Here is a 24,036-nt window from a genome sequence, read left to right on the forward strand (position 1 = left end):
TCCACCTGGGTTGACTCCACCGCTTCCTTCGGAAGTCTTTAATCAGCACCCAATCACCTGGCTGATGCGTATGGAGGGGAGTATCCGTCACCTCAGGAAGGACTGCATTCACCTGCTTAGACACATGGGAGAGAGATTCGTGCAGAGACACACAATACTGCAAAAGTAACTCATTGATCAGGTTAGTGTCCCAGTCAGGCGGTCCTACCCCTGTGTTGGGAGGCCGTCCAAACACTATCTCAAAGGCTGATAAGCCTATTCGTGCCTGCGGCCTGGTTCGACATTGCCACAGGACTAGGGGGAGGCATTTAACTCAATTCATGCCTGTTTCCTGTATCATTTTAGCTAATCCCCCTTTAATGGTTCCATTTGCCCTTTCTACCGCCCCTGCGCTAGCAGGGTGATAGCTGCAGTGTTTTCTCATATCCACTCCTAGGTATTTAGTCAGAGCTTTTAACCCTTCATGTACGAAGGGTGTTCCGTTGTCACTGGACACTCGTTGTGGCAACCCCCACCGGGGAATAATTTCTCTCAGTAGCGCTTTTGCTACTGCATCACTATTTTGTTTTCCTGTTGGGAAGGCCTCCACCCACTTACTAAACATGCACACACACACAAGCATGTATCTCTTCCCTTCTGCTGGTGTTAGTTCTACAAAATCTATTTGCCAATGCTGAAATGGTTCACTAGGCGGCGGGTGTCTGGCGGGTGCATGTTTGGTATGATTGTCTCCATGTGGTGTATTTTGTGCACATACCAGGCATCGGGAACAAAAGTTTTGAGTGTGTGTGTTTATTCCTGGTGCATACCAATGTCTTGTTATACTCTCCACTATCCCCCCTTTGCTCATGTGACTCCTCCCATGAGCAATCTCAATTAGTCCTTTCATATAAGATGTGGGGAGACATGGTTTGTTCGTGTCTGGGTGTACCCATATCCTGCCTATTTGTTTACACCCCCCTTTTTTCCATTTCACACAGTCCTGTGGAGTGGCTTGTCTTTGAATATCTTTGGTAGTTATTCTGGTTTCAATATCTGCTTGTGCCATTTGTGGATTGAGTGGCTGTAACGCTGTAAGTTGAGCTACTTTATCCGCATAAGCATTTCCTTGCGACACAGCGTCATCCGCCTTTGTGTGCGCGGCACACTTCATTATTGCCACTTCCTTTGGCAGTTGGATTGCGTCCAGTAGTTCTGCTACCAGGTGGTAATTTTTAATCTTTGCTCCTGAGCTGGTGAGAAAGTTGCGATGTTTCCAAATGGCCCCAAAGTCATGTGCCACTCCCCAAGCATATTGGGAATCAGTCCAAACATTCACAGTCTTATCCTGTGCTAGCTTACATGCCTGTATGAGTGCGACAAGCTCAGCTGCCTGCGCTGAGTAGTTAGATGGGAGTGGTTCCGCTTTCACCACTTCCGTGTGTGACACGATGGCATATGCTGCTCGATTAGTGCCTCGAGAGTCACGTTTGGCTGAGCCATCCACAAACAACTCCAGGTCCGCGTTAAATATTGGTTCCTCCTTTAAATCTATCCTAGGAGATGTTGCAATTTCTAACACTTGTTGGCAGTCATGGGGCTCCCCCTCCTCCTCTGTAGGCAGTAGAGTGGAGGGGTTCAAGGTTGTGCACCGTTTCACAGTAACGTTTGGCATGTCCAACAATGCAGTGTGGTACCTGAGCCAACGCTGAGTGGATAAATGTGCCATCTTTTGATCCTGCAATATTCGTGATACTGCATGGGAAACATGTAGGGTCAGATTAGCATACCCTACTATGTCTCTGGATGCTACTAAGGCCTTTTCTGCTGCGGCTACTGCTCTTATACACAATGGCAGGCCTGCTGCAACTGTATCCAGCTTTCCTGAGACATAGGCTACTGGCCTCTGTTTGTCCCCGTGTTTTTGCGTTAAAACGCTTGTCATGTATTGTCCTTTCACATCCACTGTCTGTTCGAATGATTTACTGAGGTCTGGGATGCCTAAGGCAGGCATGACCTGTAATAATTGCTTCAATGTTGTATAGGCCACTTCAGCTTCTGGCGTCCACTCTAACTGAGAGGAATTTGACCCCTTGGTCGGTATTATATTTCTGAATGGCCCCTCATGCTCGGCATAGGATGGTATGAATGTTCTACAATAGGAGCACATGCCTAAGAAAGACAGCAGTTGTTTTTTCGTCGTAGGTTTCGGTATAGTCAAAATAGCATTCACCCGGTCTTTAGTCAGCATGCGCGTCTGTTCGGTAATGTCATGTCATAGGAAGTGCACTTGCTGCTTGCAAAACTGTAACTTAGATTTGGATGCTTTGTGGCCTTCCCCTGCTAAATGATGTAGCAATGATGTATTTTCCACGCTTTTATACTCGGGCTGTAAATAATGTCACACTGGGGTTCCTTTACCCAGTCAGTTGCACTCAACACACGTTTAGTCCACAATCCTACTCTCTGCCAGTCTGGGTCGGCATGTGTGGTAGCTAGCGACACACGAGGCGCTGCATGTGAGACCGAATATAGAGATTTTTGTTTAGCTGAGAGCTGCACCAATCCCGCAGCCCACTCACAGTCCGATGCTATAGCTGTGATAATCAAACTGTCGCTGCCCCCTAAGTCATATTTCTGTTCAAAATCAACGTCAGATCCCTCATGGTCCTTCATTGTGCAGTGAATAGAGTCACTTTGTTTAACTGTCAATTCACCAGGTAACGTGTTAGTAACTTCAGTCATAAAATGTGTTAGTACTTCCCCAGCAGTGCACTGCAATTCATAAACATACAAAGGGACCCCTGCTTCTAACTGGACTCCCTGTGTGGGTGTTTCCCACGTGACAAATAACCCCTCTGGGTTGCTGCTAATTGTGCATCCAAGTTTACACATTAGGTCTCTAGCTAACAAATTAATTGGACACGTTTCTGACACCAAAAAGCTACGTTTGAGTTGACTATTTCCTAAACTACATTGGAGAGGCTCGGACATCCTTTCATCGATGGGATGGCCTCCCGCTCCAATTACTGTTATCCCATACCCTGGTCTCATTCTACATTCTATTAAACCTTCTCTCAGCACCGAGTGGGTGGCATCACTGTCAACCAAAAACTTTTCTCCCTTTTACATTCACAATTACTTCAGGGAGGCCTCTTGACCCTTTACTAATCTGCTGCAATAATTGGTCATTTAAATTTGTTACTTCCCTTTTGTCGTCTTCCTTCAGTGGCCCGTCGCTGTCCTGCCTCTCCACCGCCCATCTGTCTTTTTTAACTTCCACAGCCGTGCTGTCACTATCTTCCCCTTCTTCTTCTTCTTCAGGACAATCTCTTGCAAAGTGTCAGAATTTTCCACAATTGTAGCATTCCCTTCCTCCAAACTCTTTTCCTCGACCTCTTCCTCTCCCTCGTCCGCGTCCGCGTCCTCTGCCACGTCCGCGACCTCTTCCTCTGTCTCCTACTGTTTGGAGCATGGTCACCATCGCCTGGTGGGTGGTGTCGGCGCGCTGGTGCTCCCGTTTAGCATCCTTTTTGCCCAGATTAGTTTCGTGATGCTTGGCGTGTTCTTCAATAGTTGACAAAGGGGCTCGACTATAACCGATGCAGTTTTTTCTGATGAGGTCGCTAATGTCCTTTCTCATATTCATGAGGAAGCTAGTTCTCAGATGAGCTTCCCACACCCCCACCTCTCCAGGGCCTGCTGCACGTTGTCCTGGTGCATCAATTCCACAATGATCAGTATGGACGCGTGTCAAACGGACGAGGAAATCAGCCACGGGCTCGTCATCCCTTTGTTTGCATGCTGCTATCATGTCAGTGTTAATAGTTGTCGGGTATGCTGCTTCCACCCTTTCGATGAGTCTTCTTATCATCTCTCTGTATGGGCCATTTGGGTCAAGCTGCCCTTGGGGCGGTGCATTCCACTCAGGCAGATGGAGACGAACATCTCCATCCACCCAGTCTCTGTCAATGTGGTTATATTGCGGTCCGAGTCGAATCATAAGCAATCGTCTCAGTTCAGCCTGAGTTGGTCTGCAGGACTGCACAAATGCCATAAATTCTTGTCCGAAGTGTCGTCCACCGATATCGCCTGGTTTGCTCAGGCCGTCGGCTGCCTTCATGATATTGTCTGCAGTCCAGTGGCGGTGAACCATAATTACTCCATCTGGTCCAGACACCTCCACCATTGGGAACTGTGGCGCACAGCCTGCCTCAGGCTCTGCAGATGGCTTTATAGTGGTGTGATTTCGAGTGCGATGAGCCACTGGTGAGGTTATTGCCTCCAGTTGTCGTCTTGGTTCGTCATATAAAGACGGCTTTGATGTTAGCGATGAAGTCCCTGGCTCAGGATATGGAAATGAGTTTGCTGACGCTTGTGGCTGTTGAATCAGCTGGGGGGCTCTCAGCGGGGCGGCATCGAGGTCAGGATCAGCTAAGGAAACACACTGAGACACTTCATTATTACCTTTTTTATGCCCTACCTGCTGCTTCTGTCTTTTTTCAGCCTCCTCTAACCACATTTTTGCCTTTTCCAGCATATCTTCACTGTTCTTGTCAAAATATTTCTGCGCTTTCTTATCAGCCTCCCTTGGTTTAACCTTTACTCTTTCAACCAATTTAAGTAAATATGCAACACTCAAGGTCCCCGATGCATTAAACCCATAGTATTTCATCCAGAACGGGACATGTTTGTTTACATGTTCTCCATAATCTTTACTCATTTGAAAGAACAGGCTACTAGAAAACTTGTCTTTGCTAAATTCATATTCCTTACTTTGCCCTTTACCCATTTTTTTTTTTTTTTTTTTTTTTTTTGTAGGTAAGGGTGATTGCACAAATGTGATTGCAATATAACCAAATACTATGAATAATATGGGTACGGGTGACTCTCTCCCCCTTTTTTTTGTTTTTTTCTTCTGATAATCACGTCTCTAACGTTGCTTTAATTTAGTTCCGCTCCAGTAATTCGTGCTGGTTTACAGAGTTACCTCCTTTGTCTATGGGGCGTCCTGGCGGCCCGGGCCTATTTTCCCTTACACTTGTACGTCTACACAGTGTGCCTAACTCTTTTAGGCTATTGGAGTCCCAAACTCCGGAGTGCCAGACTCCTTTGTGAGCGCTAGTATTCCTCTACTACGCTACTTACACAGGCGCGACCCCAGGCAAACTCTGGCGGATTTCTATATTCAAACTTTTAAAGATTAGTTTACTATCTCCACCACTTACTTTCAGTCCATTAGATCAGGCGGAGCACACCACCGGAGTGAAGCGGGACATCACTCCCTGGTTAGGTACTTTCCCGTATTCTTGTGGGTTTCCCTCTTTCTCCAGCTCAGTCGAGAAATTCTCTCTGAGGAGCGTCCTCGAAGTTCAGTCACCGCTGCTCCGCGTGGTGCCCCTCACTGATCCTGCCGACTACGTCAATTTCTGTGGTAGAAATTTGAATAAACAGCAAGTCAGACATGATTAAAAGAGTAATTTAATAAAGAAAATAGGACATACAAAACACAGCTGTGTGAGAGCTAATGCTCTGAAGGGGTATCCTGGCTCTGCTCCTTATACCTAAACTTCACCCCCAAAGAGGGGTGCTCTGCATCCCTGCTCCTTATCGTGATGAGCATTCCTGCAGTACCAGAGCACTCACCAGGACAGACACAGTTTACAAGATAAGAGAAGCCTAATCCCTCTTTACGACCTTTGCAGGTCACGACACAAGCAGGTCATAAGGCAACATTCCCACAGTCGTTTTGTTCACACAATATACAAAGACAGAGTGTGCAGACTAAACTATTCATATAGGATTATATAATGAAAGGATTAACATGATTATAAATGAATCATTACATACGAATCACACAATAATTCATGATTGAATAATATTTTCCATCACATTACAGATGCTGCAAAAAATTAATTCCAAGAGACTTCTATGGACCATAATTCCAGAGCATCATCATCTGTAGCTCTAAAAGCCATCAATTGACACAAATCACTTAAAACCATTAACCATTTTAACCATAAATGCTGACTGCCACACCCAGTAGAAGTCACCCTCTCAAAAGAACTAGTGACTCAGTGAGATATACTGGTCTCTACTTGAATTTCTCTTTTTTTTGTGTGTGGCTGCAGCATTTTTACACACACACACACACACACACACACACACACACACACACACACACACACACACACACACACACACACACACACACACATATACACACACAATCCAGCTTTCTAGAACATCTGTGAATACTGTACAAGTGTCTGTTCATGATAAATTGTAGCTGGTTTGGAAGTGGGAGAGGGTGGTGGAGACTGTAACCAAAAAACCAGCAAATCTGAGACAGCTCACAGGACAAAATAAATACAACCATGAACAGCTACACAGGACAAGCACACAGAAAAGCCCCTCACCGTCATTAAGTATTTGAAACAAAAAGAATATAAAAATTTTTCTGACATTCATTTAAGTACAATATGCAGATTATTACATTGCGTCCATTTAAGCAACTATTCAGGGCTATTATGAACTTGGAGACTTGTATTGGGACTAAATTGATCATTTTTCTGTAATCCTACACACATCTACGCATAATGTAGATATTCAATAAAACCGCTTAATAACAATCATTTGGGTTTTATCATTACCAATCTATGTATATGTAATAAAATTGGCTTAAAACAGCAATTGTGTAACTTGAACTGACAACTTTCTAATTACAAGTCAAGTACCTTAACCACTAAGCTACCACAACACTACTCCCCTGAGGGGTCTAACCATGTAGGCCATTGACCCATCCACCAAGCATGGGGCAGTGTGTATGACCCAAGACAGGGCATGTGAGCTACACCACAAGGACTTCAGGTGAGGCACATGAAGCATGGGGCTGATGCGCATGGAAGATGGGAGGTCTAATTGGTAAGAGACCAATATTATCCTCCTAAGCATTTTAAGGGGGCTCATGTAGTGTAGAGCAGGTCTCCACACAAAGTCGACTGGTCTTGGTGGAGAGCCAGACCCATTGCCCAGGCCAAAAGAAGAGCCTGAGCCCCCACCTTTCATCCACAGGGCATTTCTGTGCCATGGAGGCATGCCAGAGGGCATTTTGTGATCTCAGCCCTGCCAAATGGCAGCTTGGGCAAGGTGTTCAAGGTGACACCCACGTCAGCCTCCTGCTCTGGAAATATAAGGAAAGCATTTCCAAACTGACAGTTGAAAGGGGATATGCTCACCGATAAGTGTCCTGTCTGCAGACTGAAGTGCAGAGCAGCTAGGCAGCTCGATAAACCAAAACAAAAACAAAACACCAAGCCCAACCTGGAATTAGCACTGGCTGGACATGGTTAACCACTGGAGAGAAGCTCTGGCGAGGGGCTGGGGGAACTTAAGAATGAAGCTGATGAATCAAGGCTTTAGAGAAGTTTGAAGGGTGAGAGAAAGTTTCTACCCCAAAGACCATCCAGGTGTTTCACCAGAACATGGGATAGTCTAGGAGTTGGGCTACATTTGAATTCGAAATAGCCTACAACATATTACTTGTCTACTAACTGGGCCTCAAATCAGTATGCTGAATGCGACAAAAATGAATTTTTCCAGTACGTGAAAGATATCCTGATGACGCAATTCTCCGAACAAATGTTTCAGTATGTGACAAGATCTATCTTCATGGTGTAGGTTACTGCTTCCCGTCATACAACAGTGGCAGAAATTCTTTCAGTTGGCGCAACCTTCAAACGTTCACGTGACCTGCGTATTAGTATGATTTCCGTGATTCGCATTCTGGATACTATACTCCATACAATTACGTGGACCAGTATTTAGCACACAGTGTGTAGTAGGATAAGGTAGTAGGCTATTGGAGGATACTTTAACACTTCCGTCAAACGCTAAAATCTACGCTTTTGGAGTCTAGTTTTAAATGTCTTTCCGTGTAGAGTACAAGATTTCTCCAACGCTTGTGAGTTAAAAGAATCGGAGGCTAAATGATGGACAGTCATCTTTTCGAGTGGATTAACTTTAAAAGTGTTTTCTTGTTTACGTGTGTCTTTTTGATTTTCTATGATTACGTGAGAAATAAAACACCGAAGAACTTTCCTCCTGGCCCATGGTCTCTGCCGTTTATTGGCGACATTCATCTTATCGACTTAAAGAAGATACATATTGAGTTACAACGGGTAAGAACTAAAACTATTAAAAGTAACCCCAAAGCCAGTTATAACGTAAAGCCAGTCATAACCTTTATCTTCCAGCTAACCCATTTTAGCGAACGTTGATATGAACACATAAATCGTTGATTTTGCATATAGAACCGAAATAACGTTCATACCCACCTTTTTTTAATATCCTTTTGCAGTTTACAGAAAAATATGGACGGATTCTCAGCATTCGAATTTTCGGACTGAGGTTTGTCATCCTGAATGGATATAAACTAGTTAAAAAGGTGTACGTTGACCAAGGACACGTCTTTGCTGATCGCCCAAGTTTGCCTTTATTTGATGACATTTCTGGCGGAAATAAAGGTATTGCTTGACAGCTGGGCAAATTAAATGTAGATCTTTTTAATGCTGGATTCTGGTAAACTATTAATCACACTGTAAAGGCTACTCATATTAATCTAATAGTCAACCTAGATCAGTCCAGATATGTAGCCTATTTAATACTTAATGATAAAGTAAAAATGGAAGACCGAAATCGCTTAAATTGCTTTTTTCTTGACCTACCTCCCAGTATCTTACGCATGTACCAGGTTTGCGTGTTCTTATTCGGGACCTGGAACATAAAGAAAACAAAGATTTAGGCCAAATTACTTAAATTAAAACACTCTAATATACCCAAATAAAAGTCGTGGCGAATTCAGAGTCTTTTAATAATGATGTCTCTTTTCGTAAGCTTCTGTTCGTTCTAAAATGTAGCTGGAACTCTGAATGCTCGTCAGTTGTTTTCACACAGCTTGGTTGTTCTGTAGTACCGTGCAGCCCAGTGAACCATGGTTTAGTCTGCAGTTAAAAGACCAATAAGTAATATTTACATCAAGTATTTAAAATGGTCTTTGCAGGCCAAGTTCAAAATACTGGAGAGAGTTATCTGCCCCTGTATCCTCCCCATACGCAAAGCTCACGTGGGTTGCCAGGTTGAGGACACTGAACCTACCCTTTTAGAAGGATACCGGGCAGAATCTAGCATGAACCCTGTTGATCCAGTCACAACTGTACTGGAAATGAGCAGAGGGTGGGATCACAGGCCAAAACACAGAGTTTAGACTCTAGAGTGGAAATTACAAAGGAGAACATACTGGCTGTATCACTATTGTCAGAGAAGCCTTTATTTCAACTTGGCATGTTTCCTTAATTGTTGATGACATATCATGGTCATTTTGTGATTTTGTGAATAAATATATTGCATATTGCTCCTTTAATGTATAAAGACTTTAAAAGTAATTCTATATACTCCCCAGTGCACAACTTGGGCAATTTCAAATTGAAACAAAAGTATAGCAATAAACACAGACTTTGTACAAGGTTTAGTTTTAGAATAAGAAGCAAAGATACTGTTTTTGACTTTTTATTGAACCTGTTTTTTTTGGGGGGGTGGGGTGGGGGGGTGGGAATAGGAATTGTTGCTTCCAGTGGGTATGCCTGGAAGCAACAGAGGCGATTTGCTCTGTCTACCCTTCGGAATTTTGGACTGGGAAAGAAAAGCCTGGAGCCTTCTATTCATCTGGAATGCCGCTTCCTGAATGAAGCCATATCAAATGAGCAAGGTAACACCTCCTGAGTTACCTAAATTTGCATAGTGAAGCACATATAGCTAAGGGTGAGAAACGTGTGATCTGTATTTTTGCATAAATGACACCCAAAATGTTATCTGACCTTAATCTATGTCCTAATGATAATAAAGGCATAAAACAATAACATAAAGCCTTACCAGGCAATATACACAAGCTTGTACAGTGTCTTTACCTTTATTAAATAAATCATTTAATCAGACAAAGAATTTGACCCTTGTACCATTTTTAATTTCTTGCTTTTATAGCTGGATTATGTATGACACACACAAAACACAGTCTGTCATTTTGATTAAAAAAATGTAACATATTTTACATAATCTTGACATGTAGATTATGTAACAGTTGACAGTTTGAAATTCCTATTGAAACAATAAGGGTTACAGAAAACAGAATTTTGTTCTGTCCTGTTTCTAGGGAAACCATTTAACCCTCAGTGGCTGATTAATAACGCAGTTTCCAATATAATCTGTGTCCTGGTGTTTGGTGATCGGTTTGAGTACAGCGATAGTGAGTTCCAAACCCTGCTGAAAGCGATTAATGAGGTTGTTTACCTGGAGGGAGGTATCTGGGCTCAGGTACATGCACTCTTATCTATATCTATATAGAATGAGTATATATGCATATGTATGTATGTGTATATAGCTGTCCAAAGTGTACTCTCAGTGGCAACAGCATAAGAACAGATCCACCAAAGCCGTAGAACAAACAATACTGTAAAGGCATATGGGAGAAGGAGGAATCACACAACAACAATGCCCAGTGGTCAGAGAACCTGAGAGCTGACCATAGCAACCTCCATGAACAGGATCCAGTAACCATGACACTATCAGACATGAAGAACTGGACAGCTTCAGGCATTGACATGGTCCATGCCTACTACACGAAGAAGCTGAGCGCTCTCCTGAGCACCTGGCAGCACAAATGAACAATCTGATAATAGATGGAACCCACACCATAAATGGAGGAGTCAAGCACCAATTGCTGGTGGATAAAACAGTCACTCGAGACTGTAAGACCAGACAGACCTACCTGTGTACCGCCTGGATTGATTACAAGAAAGCCTGTGAGTCAATGTATATAACATCAACAGGGCTCTAATCGGCCAGAGGAGGATGGGCGCCCCCTTTGAGTTTTGGTTCCTTTCAAGGTTTCTTCCTCATGCTCTCACCCTTGGCAAGTCAGCTGAATGGGAGAAAGAAGATCTGAGCTATCAACACCTATGCAATGCCAGTCGTTAAGTACCCCACACATAATAATCTGGCCTAAGAAAAAAGGCTATCACCCTCTATCCAGGAAGGGTCAGTTCCATCCAACTAATGGCAGATAACCTGCCTCTGCACAGGAGGTTATATACTGATCCACTGATCTTACAGGTTAGGCAGGCTATACAAAATATTAACACAATACTTCAATTACATACTAACAAGAAGTGATGAAACATCGATATGCCAACATGCATCATTGCAAGCTATGACTTAATTGCTTTCAACATGGGTATTAAACCTAAAATAGTAATGCCTGTTATTCTACCTCATTTACAAATATGGGAAGTTTGCTAAATGTAGCTGCCTAGCTTGCTTACAAAGGCCAAACACTTAGCTAAGTGGCTACCATATCGTATACAACCAGGTAAATGGTGTCTATCCAAACCATACACAAAAACATTTTTTTCTAACTATGCATCTTGGATTTTTAGTATACTAAATTTTGACATTTTTAACTATACAACATACTCAAAAGCTAGTTATTTTTAGTAATTACTATGCATTTGGGACACCCTATGTATTTAAACCACATTTTTCCTCTCCTCATTCTTGATTGTTGTTTATTATCCTATATCCTGTGTTTTACTCTGGTCTCCATTTCCCATTTGTATTCTGGTTTGTACTCTCGTTTGAACTCTTTTATTCCTCATTTGTTTTTCCCATGTATTGTTTCTTAGCTTGGTAATGTATTCTGGCCACGTTTCTGTTCCTGGACACTCTGGCTTTTCGACCCTGGAACGGACTATGGATTATGATTATGGATTTGCTCACAATAAACATCGCCCTTCTCAGCATTTGCATTCACTTCTCCATCACACTATATAACAGAGTTCTTACTGGACCTATGGTATCGTCTAGATTACTCCCATCTCTATTCAAACTGGGAGGCCCCTGTCTGCCTGCATGGAATAATTCCAGATGATGCGCTAAGGACAAAAAGTTATTTTGGTATTCAAAAACATGACATCATAGCTTTCATTTATGTCCATTTTTGTATATACTACTAAGTATTAATGTGTCATAAACCATATCAGCAAGTACATGTAATATTTCCTAGGGCAAAGACATGGTTTTGGGCAGATGTGTGAAGATTTGGACATATATTTTGAGTAATGCTTCTTGGTGTCAGTACACTTCCATTACTTGTTATAAGTGGTAATATGTTGACTTTTGATGAGTTTTCGTTTAATTTCAGAGTATGTTTTTGTCCTTTTTGCACTTACCTCAATGCTTTGTTTGCTTGCAGAATAAGTGTCCAAATGTGATATAGGTGATAATAGTTCTAGGAAATCTTACGGCAGGGTGAGCCAGTAATTCATTGTTAACAATCCACTTCACAAGCTTAATACTTGCATTCTTATGTTTATAGATATACAACATGTTTCCTTGGGTCATGCGCAGAGTTCCTGGTCCTCACCAAAAAATCTTCCTCTTGTGGAAAAAAGTCATTGACTTTGTCCGTTCCAAAATATCAGAGCACAGAGTGAACTATGACCCCTCAAACCCACGAGACTATATTGACTGCTTCCTCACTGAGATGGAAAAGGTAAGAACATGAGATGTGTGGTGCACATAAGATGTCTCTCGCCCACCTGTATATAGATTCATATCGGATCCATCATGTACCAGACTCAACTTTCACTTAGTAGTATTTAATGCATTTGGTAACTTTCTGTCAAAAAGCCCCGATCTAATTATCAAAGTGATGCCAGTGCAATAGATCTTAAGGGCAGTTTAAGAAGCAGAGATGTTATTGCAGCCTGGAGTCAGAATACAATACAAGGTAAATTCACATTTAATCTGTGACAGCTAAGGCACACTTTCTGGAGTTAGGGAACTTTTAGTGACTACAAAAGCAAGCAGCTTTTCAACAAAGTAAAGGTGATCTTCTGGCAAGAGTGAGACAACAGGCAAGAGTTGGTCTTGATGTAGGCTAATGCAAAGCATCAGACAAAGGAAACTTGTAGGAATAAATAGGGGATGGTGAGGTGGGTTACAGGTGAGTGCAATGATTAGTAAGTGGGTAAATGGATGCTGTGATTGGTGGAAGTGTGTGTGTGCGTGCACGCACATGCTTGGCTGGGTGTCAACTGGGGCATGACAGTCAAAAACCAGAATGCCAGCTGAAAACCAGGAAACAAAAATAAAATCCAGCAAACTATGGAACACCATGAAACGTGCTGGGATTTGGGCAAAATAATTTACTTAGTAGAGTAGAAGTGAGTTTGAAATATTTAAATTAATTAAAATCTCTACAAACATACGTATGCCTTTTCTTCTCATTTTCTGCAGTGGAAAGGTGATGAAGCCGCAGGGTTTGATATGGAAAACCTGTGCTTTTGCACACTGGACCTTTTTGCTGCTGGGACTGAGACCACTTCCACTACCATGTACTGGGGACTGTTGTACATGATCAAATACCCTGAGATTCAGGGTTAGTGTATATTAAAAAAACATCTGCTCTAATACCTGCTACAGTCTTCCTGTTATGTTACAGAATGGGTCAGATGCAGACATAATGATCAAGAGTTTGTTAACAAGGCAAAATCCAAAGTCGTAATAGCCAGAAAAACAAGGTTCAAAAAGCCAGCACAAAATATTACCAAGCCAGAGGGAAAATCCAACAACCACAAAGACAAAAATGCAGGGCAAAGAAATCCAAATGGCTAGGCAAAAGGCAAAAATCCAAGAAGAATGGCAAGATCAGATTAAAATAGGCAGTGATAATGGGAAACAGGTGAGATCAATAGTCTGGTGAGGAGGAATGTGTAAATGAATCATGATTGTTAGAATGTTGCTCCTGTCTGTGAATGAGATTCTGGGAGTTGTAGTGAGGTTGGTTATTATTGTCTTATCAGAGATGGGAGCTTTCACACTCAGCTATGATGCTGTGAGTGTATAATCAATTCTGATTGGCTAGTAGCTACTCATTAAAACCTCTGTAGAATACTGTATTCTGATTGGACAATTAAGGTGTTTGATGGTGCAATTGTTCTGTTATTTATGAATAACAAACTGCTGAAATGCATAACCAACTATAGACTCCAACTATAGGCAGGACTTGTTATCTAGATCATTTGGATTGACTAATTGTCTTTGTTTTCTCTAATTTTCTTTTCTTATTTCTTAGCCAAAATCCAGGCAGAGATTGACAAGGTGGTGGGGTCTTCATGCCAACCATCTATGTTAGACAAAGAGAACCTTCCATACACCAATGCTGTTATTCACGAGATTCAAAGGATGGCAAACATAATTCCGCTTAACTTGCCCCGGGCTGCCACAGAAGACACTCAGATAGAAGGGTACTGTATCCCAAAGGTGTGTTCTGTATGATGCACATGTACATGCACATCTTTGGAAACAAGACAAAATACAAAAGAAGACCAGATTCAAAGGTCTGGTTCATTACGATCTTATTACGAGTTTATCAGAGCTGCAGTAAGTAGTGTGAGATGATGGATAATGCCTTTGTTCTGCAGGGCACAACAGTGCTTGGCAACCTGACATCAGTTCTGTTTGATGAGTCCGAGTGGGAGACACCGCAGACCTTTAATCCAGGTCACTTCCTGGATGATAATGGAAACTTTAGGAAGAGAGAGGCCTTCATGCCATTTTCTGCAGGTGCAGTAAGACATCATCTCCCTACCATTTTTAATTTTTTTTTGCAATGTTACTTTCCAAGCTAAAATCACAGTTAGATTTGAGTTATTGAGCCATAACACAGTAAAACGGACCAAAAGGTTTACCTATTATTGTGCTTAGTAAAGTGATCACCTTTAAAGAAGTATTGCCTGAGTTCAAAATACACAACAGGGTGTGAACATTATGCTTTTGAGTCAGTGAAATCATTGGGTGGCCCTTTTCTAATTACAATATCATGTCTGATGTTACGGAGATCAGACTGAACGCTCCTACCTCTCTATCACACCTGCATGTTTTCCGGTACAGGGTGTTGGCTGCGAAACTCTTCAGTGATAATCTTTTGGTTGTTTTGTTTTTTGCCTCAGTAATGTGTCCTCTAGAATTTAAATGTAGATAGTAATGTAAAATATGTGTATTTAGAAGATGTCATATAATATAAAATTTATTTATCGGATTATAAGTACTCGGAAGAAACAGTTCAAGTGCCCTAAAGTGTCCTTATGGTAATGTTTTCCATTCACTGCAGTGAAGTAGTTGTAACTGTTTTTTTTTTTTTTTACTGATTGTTGTTTTTCTTTTCATTTTTCAACCCAGGAAAGAGGGTTTGTCTGGGGGAGCAGCTGGCTCGTATGGAGCTCTTCCTGTTCTTCACGTCTTTACTTCAGCACTTCACCTTTTCACCACCAGAGGGCGTTGAGCCAAGTCTGGAGTACAGATTAGGGGCCTCACACAGCCCTCAGCCATACAAACTCTGTGCTGTCCCACGTTGAGATATTGTATTTGGATGCATATGCCAAGTGACATGATTATACAAAGTAGCTGCATATACTGCTGATATATTGTACTTGACTGCATATACCAATATACTAAGAAAGTACATCTCTTATCTATTTTTTCATAGAGCTAGGGTGCTGTAACTAAGCATTTATATTAAGGATTACCTAAATGTCTTGTGTAAACCTGTAAATTTTATAAGTATTAAATCCCATCCAACACCTGGCATTATAGGGTTTGTCAGAGCAGGTTATGAAAGGAAGGGAAAGATCTATAAAGTGAGGTCAGAGAGCATCAGATGAAGAAACCTGGCATACTACATCATAACCTTGGTATCCTACAAATTAACTGCAACTCAGTAAGTCAGGTACAAGCTCAAAGGAAGATTGCTTGACAAAAATCAAAAAGCCCAACTGAAAAGAGTACAAGTAAAAAATCTACGATAAAATGAGTCTAATGAGTCCAATTTGCTAGTCTAATGATGTCAGTTCAATGTACAGTAGCTTACTTGTGATATGTTTTTTTTTAAGACCTCATAATTCAAAGAATATAGTATTGAGAGAAAAATGTAGGTAGGAAAAAATGTATGGAATTAGGAACATTTTTGTTTACAACAGGGTGCAACAGGTGATTTTCAAAAACCTTTACTGAAAAATAAACTTTATACCCAGAGAACATTTCTCTTTGACAGCTTATTTGTTGAAAACTTTAGCTTAATTTACAATTATCTGATGCTTTTATCCAAAGCAACTTAAAATTATGATTGAATACAACTCAAGCAACTGAATGTTAAGGGCCTTGCCCAGAGGCCCAACAGGGGCCACTTGGCAACCTTCAGATTACTAGTCAAGTACCTTAACCACTGAGCTACCACTGCCCTTCATACATAGCTAAATATACAAAAGCATCACCTGGTCAATTTGAGAGATATCAGTTCTTTCCCTACAATGATCCTTTCTAGCACATTAGCCATTGCTTGCAAGGTCACCTACGGGAATCCTACTTTTTAACGTATTTATCCCAAAGAAATTGCCTTCAGTGTAAAATGTAAACATTGCCATTGATGTGAACATACATGACCATGAAGGAGTTAATAAAGTAAAATGTTTGTTTGTACTGTTGATTGCTTACAGTATGCACAGCATAAAAATGGTGCTGGCTTTTTTTCCATAGGAAAAAAAAACATGTGCAAGTGAACAGGGAAACATCCACGCATTGAATGTTTAAAACATGCATTACATTTAAAACAGTAATGACTTATTAAATACTTAATGAAATACTTTACACAGCACAAGGGCCCATAATTGTCAAAGCAGAGCAAGCTGAAATGTCCGTGTGCTACAAATTCTACCTCTCACATGTAACTAGAACATTGGTAGGAAGGAACTGCTGCAAATAGCTTGAACTCATGTACATTGCCAACAGCTCTCAGCATAGATTCAGAGGTGTGGCATTTCTTGTTTCTTCTCAGAACAGCACCAAAGGCCAGCTTGTAGTTAGCTCGTCCATCCGATGCCCTTTGGTTTTCTTCCATTTAAATGGAACGTTGTAAACATAAGAAGAACTTGGTATACACACAATAATGTCAATAGTGAAACCCCCAAATGCAGATTAGTTTTTAAGCAAAGACAGTGTTATGACCTGGCCTACGTTCAGAGCACAGCAGTCTTTGTAAAGCTTGACAGGCTATTATATCTGTAACCTCAGTCTGTTTGGTTCTTGTGTCTGGGGGAGCAGCTGGCATTTTTACTTCCCTGCTGTAGCGCTTCCACATCTCACCAGCAGAGGGAGTTGAGCCAAGTCTGCCATAAGAATTAGGGAGCAACCATAGCCCACAACTATATTAACTCTGTGCTGTCCCACCCTGAGACATACAGGGTAGCTGTATGCCACCTCTTGTGTACATGCACATGAATCAACACTCACAAAGAAGTGAATGTTTTTTATATCTCTTATTGTTTTAATTTAATTTCTGATAACTTGTTCTTTTTTTCAGTTGCATAAATTGAATCAGCCTTTTAAAAATACTAATTAGTATAATTTGAGGGGACCTGTGGGTAGTTCACACACAAGCAGATACATTTCTAATAACAATCCAATTGCTATATAAAGTGGAGGACTCTTTTCATAAAACATAATGTAAGGACCATTCTTACATTACAAGGACCACTCTTACTGGTATAAGAGTCCTTGGGCAAAATTCCTAACACTGCATTCACTGACCCCTGTAACATGATTAAATTGTTGAACATATTTTACATATATATTTTACATTTTAGGCATTTGTCAGATGCTCTTAATCAGAACAACTTTCAATTTTTGATTTCCAGATGTTGTAAATATGAATTTTTCTAATTTAAACATTCTTCTTTATTAGATTTGCTGAAATTGCCATAAGACCACCATCTTGATGTTAACAACTATATTTAAAGTGAGAATTTGACAGCAAGTCTGTTGTAAATTAGCAAACGGCTATTTAAATTAGATTTTAAAAAAAGGCAATCGTGTCCTCATGTTGGGCTGCACAGCTTAATTGAGCAGCATGGCCTGAATCAAAACCCAGGGTACAGTGGCTCAGTAAATACAGTCTGGACTTTGTGTAGGAGAGTCACTGTGTCAGACACACTGTAGGCCCACATACACTCTTATTCTACATGACTTTGGACAACAAGATATACCCTTATTATCATGAATGAAATACAAACTAGCAGAAGAACAGAATAATGCCCAGGACTGACTGTTATATCCAAATCTACAAAGCCAAGAATCTCCCTTCCTCTGGATTCCTTTACATGAGATGGCTATAATGATGCCATCATTCCCCCTCCACTCCACCTCAAAATAACAATGTCTGGACACATATTCTTGAAACAGCACCTGCTTGTAGTGGTCAAACCTCTCGGGATGGTCTAGGAACCATTGTGCCTTCTTCTTTCTTTCCACTGCAGTGTTTTCCTCAGAGAGATAAAGATGTGCATTTGCAGTGTTGGGATCCAGTGAGAGTTTACAGAAATCTAATAATTAAAACAACCAAAACAATGTTTAATCCATCTTGGACACAATGATTCTGAACAATGGTTATTCAAAATTGTTCAAGTGACTCTTCAGTTAAACTAAATCATTCAAGGTGAAAACTACTTACACCGTAATAGGTCTTCTCTACTTGTAGGTTCTGATTCAGAAAAAAAACTTCACTGAAAAAAAACTGGACAAAATTTTATAACAGTTCATTATTAAAATGTGTGTAATTTTTTTGTCATTCAAAAATGCTGTTTGATACTCAGTGTGCAGTTCTGACAGCATGGATAGACTTTCATTAATCTGCTAGTGTGGTCTAAATACACTTTAAATGGAAAAGTATTTAATAGTGTTATGATTAAAAATATGTATATGTATACACAAATTTATAAATTGTTTTGGGTTGCAAAATGAGGTTGATTTGGAGTACAAATTTTTGGGACTCAACCATCTATTTCAGAAGTGATTATGTTAAATGACTTACGTGTGTTAGATATTTTTCTCCAGTGGAGTACTGAAGCTGTCTTCCAGTGAATCTTTTATCTCAGACAGTATTTGGTTGGTATCGTCAAAAGAAATCTGTGTGTTTTATAGTACCCCTTGACTTATCTCCAGATTCAAGAAAGGCCGAGAGAGACTGCAAAGGCTGTAGAGATAAAGGAAACAATGTGAATTGAAACCAAGAACAACAAGAATAGTTAAATGAGGGCTAGATAAGAAAGAAAGACCCATGACTGCACATCATTAGAAGTTTAAATCAGTATACCTGGAGGAAAGGGATGTGATCTTCTATGAGCGAAAGCTGCTCTACTTCAGTGTGTCCTCTCTTAAGATCAGTGATCTGCTCCAGTTGTACCAGGAGTCCTTCAGCTCGAGTTAGTTCAGCCTTCTCTTGAGCTCTGATGACCTGAGAGCACTTTTTCTCAATGGCGAGGATCATTTCCTTACAGATCCTCTCAGTGACCTCCACTCCTGTTTGTGCAGAATACTGACAGGAAGATAAATTTTCTCTAAACTCTAAACTCCTTATGTTGATAAGATGCTATTAAGTATCCTTTAGATGTGGCTGGATATAGTTCATGTTCTTACCTTGAAAGACTCCACTGCCTTCAGCTATTTCCTCATTCCTCTGTAGTTTCTTCTGGGATTTCATCTGCACTTCTCTCAAGAGTTTTTGTTGAGTAATACAACATCGTATCGCAATACAAGGTGAGACATGTCAGACACAACTTCACTGCTCTCTTCTTTTTACCTATGCAGGAGTCACATTCCACATCTTGAACAGAGGATGGCAGGTCTATAGATGATGAAAAATCTTTTTCTTTCAGTTTGTCCACCACTTCACCCATCACGCTGTTCCTCCGCAGCATGGGTCGTTGCCTGAAAGTCTCCCCGCACTGGGGGCAGCTGTAGACTTGCCTTTGATAATTCTAATCCCAAAAGCCATTAATGCACACTATACAGAAATTGTGTCCACAAGGTATAGTCACTGGATCCTTTAGTAGCTCCAGACAGATTGGACAAATGTGAACTACAGGATGGAGACAGCAGGTTACAAAATAGAAAAGGACACTGAAGGCCAAAATTTGCAGGTACTGGAAATAACCTTGTTTAAAAAAGGGAAGGGACTACTGAAAAAGAAAGTATGTTGGGCAGAGTACCTCAAATTCCAAAATTAATTCCATATTAATTCCATTGCCAAAAACAATAACATTTTATTTTTCTATTTGCTTTTAAAAAAGACTTGACCTTAAAAAGCTGTCCAGAGAAAAGGAAATAAGAGAAAAATCAAATCAGTGACAAGGGCAGGTCATTGATCTGAATATACTGTACTCTCAGTTGAATATTGTCTTTTCACACCCCCTCCTCATTGGCATAATGGTACATCAGGGACAGGGAGAGACACATCAGCGCTCTGAACACAGCGGATTCTGCACAGTGTGGCAAATGATCGCACATCACTGCAAAACTACAATTCTGAGGAGGGCTCACTCATAGTTGGACTTGGGGGCAGGAGGGTTTCTGGTGGCCCAATTTGTTCTGATCTGCCAGCCTCTCATCTATTGGCTATTCATCTGTTGAATAGCATTCTCTGTGTCCTATCAGAGATGGAAGAGGAGGCAAATGCTCTCAAGTCAATTAAATCAAATCATATAGTAAAATAAAATTCATATTTTTGCTTTTGTATGTTGTCCATTTCCTTTATTTGTACTTCATTCATTGTCTACGGTATTTTTCTGTAAAGGAATTTGTAAATCTGTATAAAAGTTTGTTACACACTAATAGCAGTGTCAAGCTCAACATGTAGGATGCCACAGCATGGCAGTGTTTACCTTACACTAACCCAACATAATTTTAACTCTGATCTCAGCTCAAAAATGACAGATTTTTACACCAGTCCTGAAGCCCTACTGCTATGCAGGTTCAACATCTTCTCAGTTTGTAGCACAGTCAGTCAAACCCAGGAGCTGATGTGCTGACTCAGGAGAGCTGGGAATAGAGAAATCCTCATTCTGAGCAGGGTAGTTGGCACCAGCACCAGCATTCAAAAACCCTCTCACGCACTCTACACAGTGAGTGAAAATGAGGAAAACGTTAACATCTGCTGTGCTGTGCCCTTCCAGGAACTGTCCATGTCTCTACATGACATCTCACCCATTTGTTAATGAAGGAGATGAAGCCATACCTTTTGGACTTCCCAGTGGCCAGGTCCGTCAGCACCTTTGTCGAAGAGGCCTAGTCAAAGTTTCGCCAAATGTGCATACTCTGGTAGGTTGAGGAGATAAAGATCTGCTGTTTGAGACTTGCCTAAGTCCTTTAGGGGCAGTGGTAGATCAGTTGTTAAGGTACTTGACTAGTAACCAGAAATTTGCCAGTTCAAGCACCAAGTTGCCACTGATGGGCACCAGAGTATTTGCTCAAAGTGCACTTAGACATGGTTGTAAGTCACTTTCGATAAAAGCATCAGCTAAAAGCCTTAAAATGTAAAACATTCTTGAAGACATCTGCCTCATGTCTTACTAAAGACTAACTAAAAAATAAAAACACAAGAACATCACACGACTCAAAACACCCATGTGTAGCTCATTGAGTGTTGAATATGCTAAGATGACTACATGGTTCATTTCATTAATGTAGACAGCTTTTTAGAATCACTGTCACAATTTTTGGAAATCACAGTGCACTCAGCTTAAATCTCACCTGCATCTAAGCACTGTCCATCTTCCAACGACGAGTTGGCTGCCAGAGCTGGAAAGGTCAAATAAGAAGAGAGAAGGCAGAACTGCTTCATTACTGCCACATTTTCACTGAAGCCAACTGCCTTGGCAGAGCGATGCGCAAGCATATTATGTAAAATCAGCCACTGACAAAAGATCTGCTTTTCGACAACAGTCTAACTGCTCAATAGACAGACAAATAGAAAAAACAAATAACAAATGACAAATAAATCATGGCAGTCATAGCACACAATAGCTAGTACAAACATGCCCCTTCCACAAAGAAAAATACCAGCCAGAAGCACACACTGGCACAAGTGAGAGAGAGCACACGAAAAAACAAAAAGGAACAGTCAAACAGAAGCAGGGGAGAAACAGAGGACAAGACTCCAGTTCTGTTATAACCTCATCTAGGGTCCAGGGTTTAAGAGGAAGTGTGAGGAAAAACAGCTAGACAAGTGTGTAGTGGAAATGAAATCAGACCGCAACAGATCAAAGATGTTCAATGATAGCCAGTGTATAGTACAAGAGACAGTGTGACACTGGACTAGAACATCAGGAATGACCCAGGCCAAAATAACAAACAAGATCACACTAGAAACAAGTCACTAAATAAACCTACACACACAAAAGAAAATACATACACAACTACACTTATTCACTAATTGGAAAACACTGATAAAACCCACACATCAAACAAAATGGATGTCACTCCCTACTTATCAATGAACAGACAATAAAAGGAACAAAGTGGAATATGTACAAATATACAGCTGCTAACTAACTAAATACAAGAGCAAAGTCAAAACTATAAACAAGGTCTTATATTAGGTCAAATATCATGAACCCTCAAACTAACATCTCCAAACAAATCTCACTGCTCTCGTCTCTCTAGCTGCTTTCTCTCCTATCTTTCTTTTCCTTTTATTCCTCCTTGGGGTGGGCAGAGTCTTAGTGGAATATGGACTTGGATCTGGAATGAAACACAACCAGACTCCGTACTCACACACCAAACGGACACAGGACATAACGTTAGAAAGATTCTGTAAAGGTTATGACAGCAAAAAAAAAAAAAAAGAAGTAAATTCCCCATTAGGACCTGCAAAGATTCTGTAAATTTTCTCCAATCCAAGTCTGGTCTTTATCTAACTTCAGAGGTCACCAGTGGGGCAGGTCAGACTATCTGGATCTTTCCCATGTAATGGACCCTAGGATTAGTCAGGGTTACAGAATATAGAAAAAATATTTAAATTCACTATTAGGACATAGAAAGATTCTATAGAATTTCTGTAATCCAACTCTCGTCAGTCTCTGAGCTCCAGAGGACTCCAGTGGGACAGAGTACAGTTCTTATGTTTATATACCATCACCAAAAACTAAACTCTGAAATTCACCACCTTTTCACATTAGACCCAACATGCCAGTTTGTGGATTATAAACACCTTGACTTGTCTTGGTTGCAAAGACAATTGCAAAGAGACAGGGTGTTTTCATGAAAACATTCACAAATGTGATGTAACTAGACACATGCCTTTTACTCAGTCCCATCACAACTTGTAACTGTAACCAGTTGTAACTATTACTGGAAGATAATTCCACATGTAACACTAGCTTTAAGGCATCCACTACTTGCAGTGTGGTACAACAAACAATAGAGCAGCACTGAACAGTTCAATTGTAGACCACCATCAAAGAATCAGTCACCATCTTTTCATATTATATGCAAACTGCTATAGTATACATTTTAAAACATAAAAATGAGTGGATGGAGGGCATGGGATATCCCAATCTATACATGTATGTGTCTATGTCTATACATTTTTATTTACTTAGCAAGCTCTTCAATCAAATTTCCAGTTCATCAAAACCCTTTACTTCATTGTTACCTAACCTCAACCACCTTTTTTTTTAACAGCAATAGTGAAAACAATCAGAATGTAATGAGTCCATGATGAGTGATTTCTCCATCCACATTGCTTCATGTCAGACTGAAGAGACTGTGCTTGGACCTGGAATTGCCTCTTGTAACTATAATTTTATTTTTTCTGACAAAAAGACTTGAAAGTGGCCCAAAAGCCAGCCCGCCCTGAAAAAGCTGGCTCAAAAGGCTGCCATGACTTGGAGTTATTGTGGTCACAATGTAGAGTACTAACCATGATGAAAGCGCTGCTCTCTTCAGATGATGGCTTCAAGCACTGTTTTTTTCTCCACCAAAATGGCAAATCTGAAGCAAAAGAAAACCAAAGGTCCCTTTCTGAGAAAATTACAGCCATACTTTGTGCTGTACACCTTTTGGTTATAGACAGCTTTTGATGAAACATGAATGTTTGCAGAAAATGTTTGCTAC

At 40.8% G+C, this 24,036-nt stretch overlaps 2 protein-coding genes and 1 pseudogene across 3 annotated transcripts; 1 reads left to right on the forward strand and 2 right to left on the reverse strand.

Moving 5' to 3' along the window:
* Nucleotides 1-121: 121 nt before the first annotated feature.
* Nucleotides 122-8,839, reverse strand: LOC118241019 (uncharacterized). Of its 2 annotated transcripts, none has more exons than XR_014124454.1 (2): nucleotides 8,706-8,839; nucleotides 122-5,408 (listed from the first exon to the last, which is right to left on the reverse strand). XR_014124454.1 is itself a non-coding variant. In XM_081717140.1 (2 exons), the coding sequence occupies exon 2, from the start codon at nucleotides 4,769-4,771 to the stop codon at nucleotides 3,323-3,325; it is 1,449 nt and encodes a 482-aa protein (XP_081573266.1). In that variant the 5' UTR covers nucleotides 4,772-5,408; nucleotides 8,316-8,452; the 3' UTR covers nucleotides 122-3,322. The 2 variants fall into 2 exon arrangements, 1 of the variants encoding a protein (XP_081573266.1); XM_081717140.1 differs by lacking the exon at nucleotides 8,706-8,839 and adding an exon at nucleotides 8,316-8,452.
* Nucleotides 7,399-16,570, forward strand: LOC113568096 (cytochrome P450 2J2-like). Its single transcript, XM_026996270.3, has 9 exons — nucleotides 7,399-8,159; nucleotides 8,339-8,504; nucleotides 9,596-9,745; nucleotides 10,187-10,347; nucleotides 12,407-12,583; nucleotides 13,330-13,471; nucleotides 14,168-14,355; nucleotides 14,517-14,658; nucleotides 15,274-16,570. Exons 1-9 carry the CDS (start codon nucleotides 7,968-7,970, stop codon nucleotides 15,447-15,449), a joined length of 1,494 nt encoding a protein of 497 aa, XP_026852071.2. The 5' UTR covers nucleotides 7,399-7,967; the 3' UTR covers nucleotides 15,450-16,570.
* A 1,435-nt stretch (nucleotides 16,571-18,005) lies between these two features.
* LOC145658734 (uncharacterized) lies at nucleotides 18,006-21,763 on the reverse strand (annotated as a pseudogene).
* Between the last annotated feature and the right edge of the window lie 2,273 nt (nucleotides 21,764-24,036).

Source organism: Electrophorus electricus, chromosome 7 (assembly GCF_041902795.1).
Source record: "Electrophorus electricus isolate QZ-2024a chromosome 7, ASM4190279v1, whole genome shotgun sequence".
Lineage (NCBI taxonomy): Eukaryota > Metazoa > Chordata > Actinopteri > Gymnotiformes > Gymnotidae > Electrophorus > Electrophorus electricus.

Coding starts and splice junctions, on each gene's coding strand:
- LOC118241019 (XM_081717140.1), bottom strand. CDS start 4,771: ATGGGTAAAGGGCAAAGTAAGGAATATGAATTTAGCAAAGACAAGTTT.
- LOC113568096 (XM_026996270.3), top strand. CDS start 7,968: ATGATGGACAGTCATCTTTTCGAGTGGATTAACTTTAAAAGTGTTTTC. Junction 14,356..14,516: donor AAGGGTACTGTATCCCAAAG/GTGTGTTCTGTA, acceptor TTTGTTCTGCAG/GGCACAACAGTGCTTGGCAA. Junction 14,659..15,273: donor CTTCATGCCATTTTCTGCAG/GTGCAGTAAGAC, acceptor TTTTCAACCCAG/GAAAGAGGGTTTGTCTGGGG.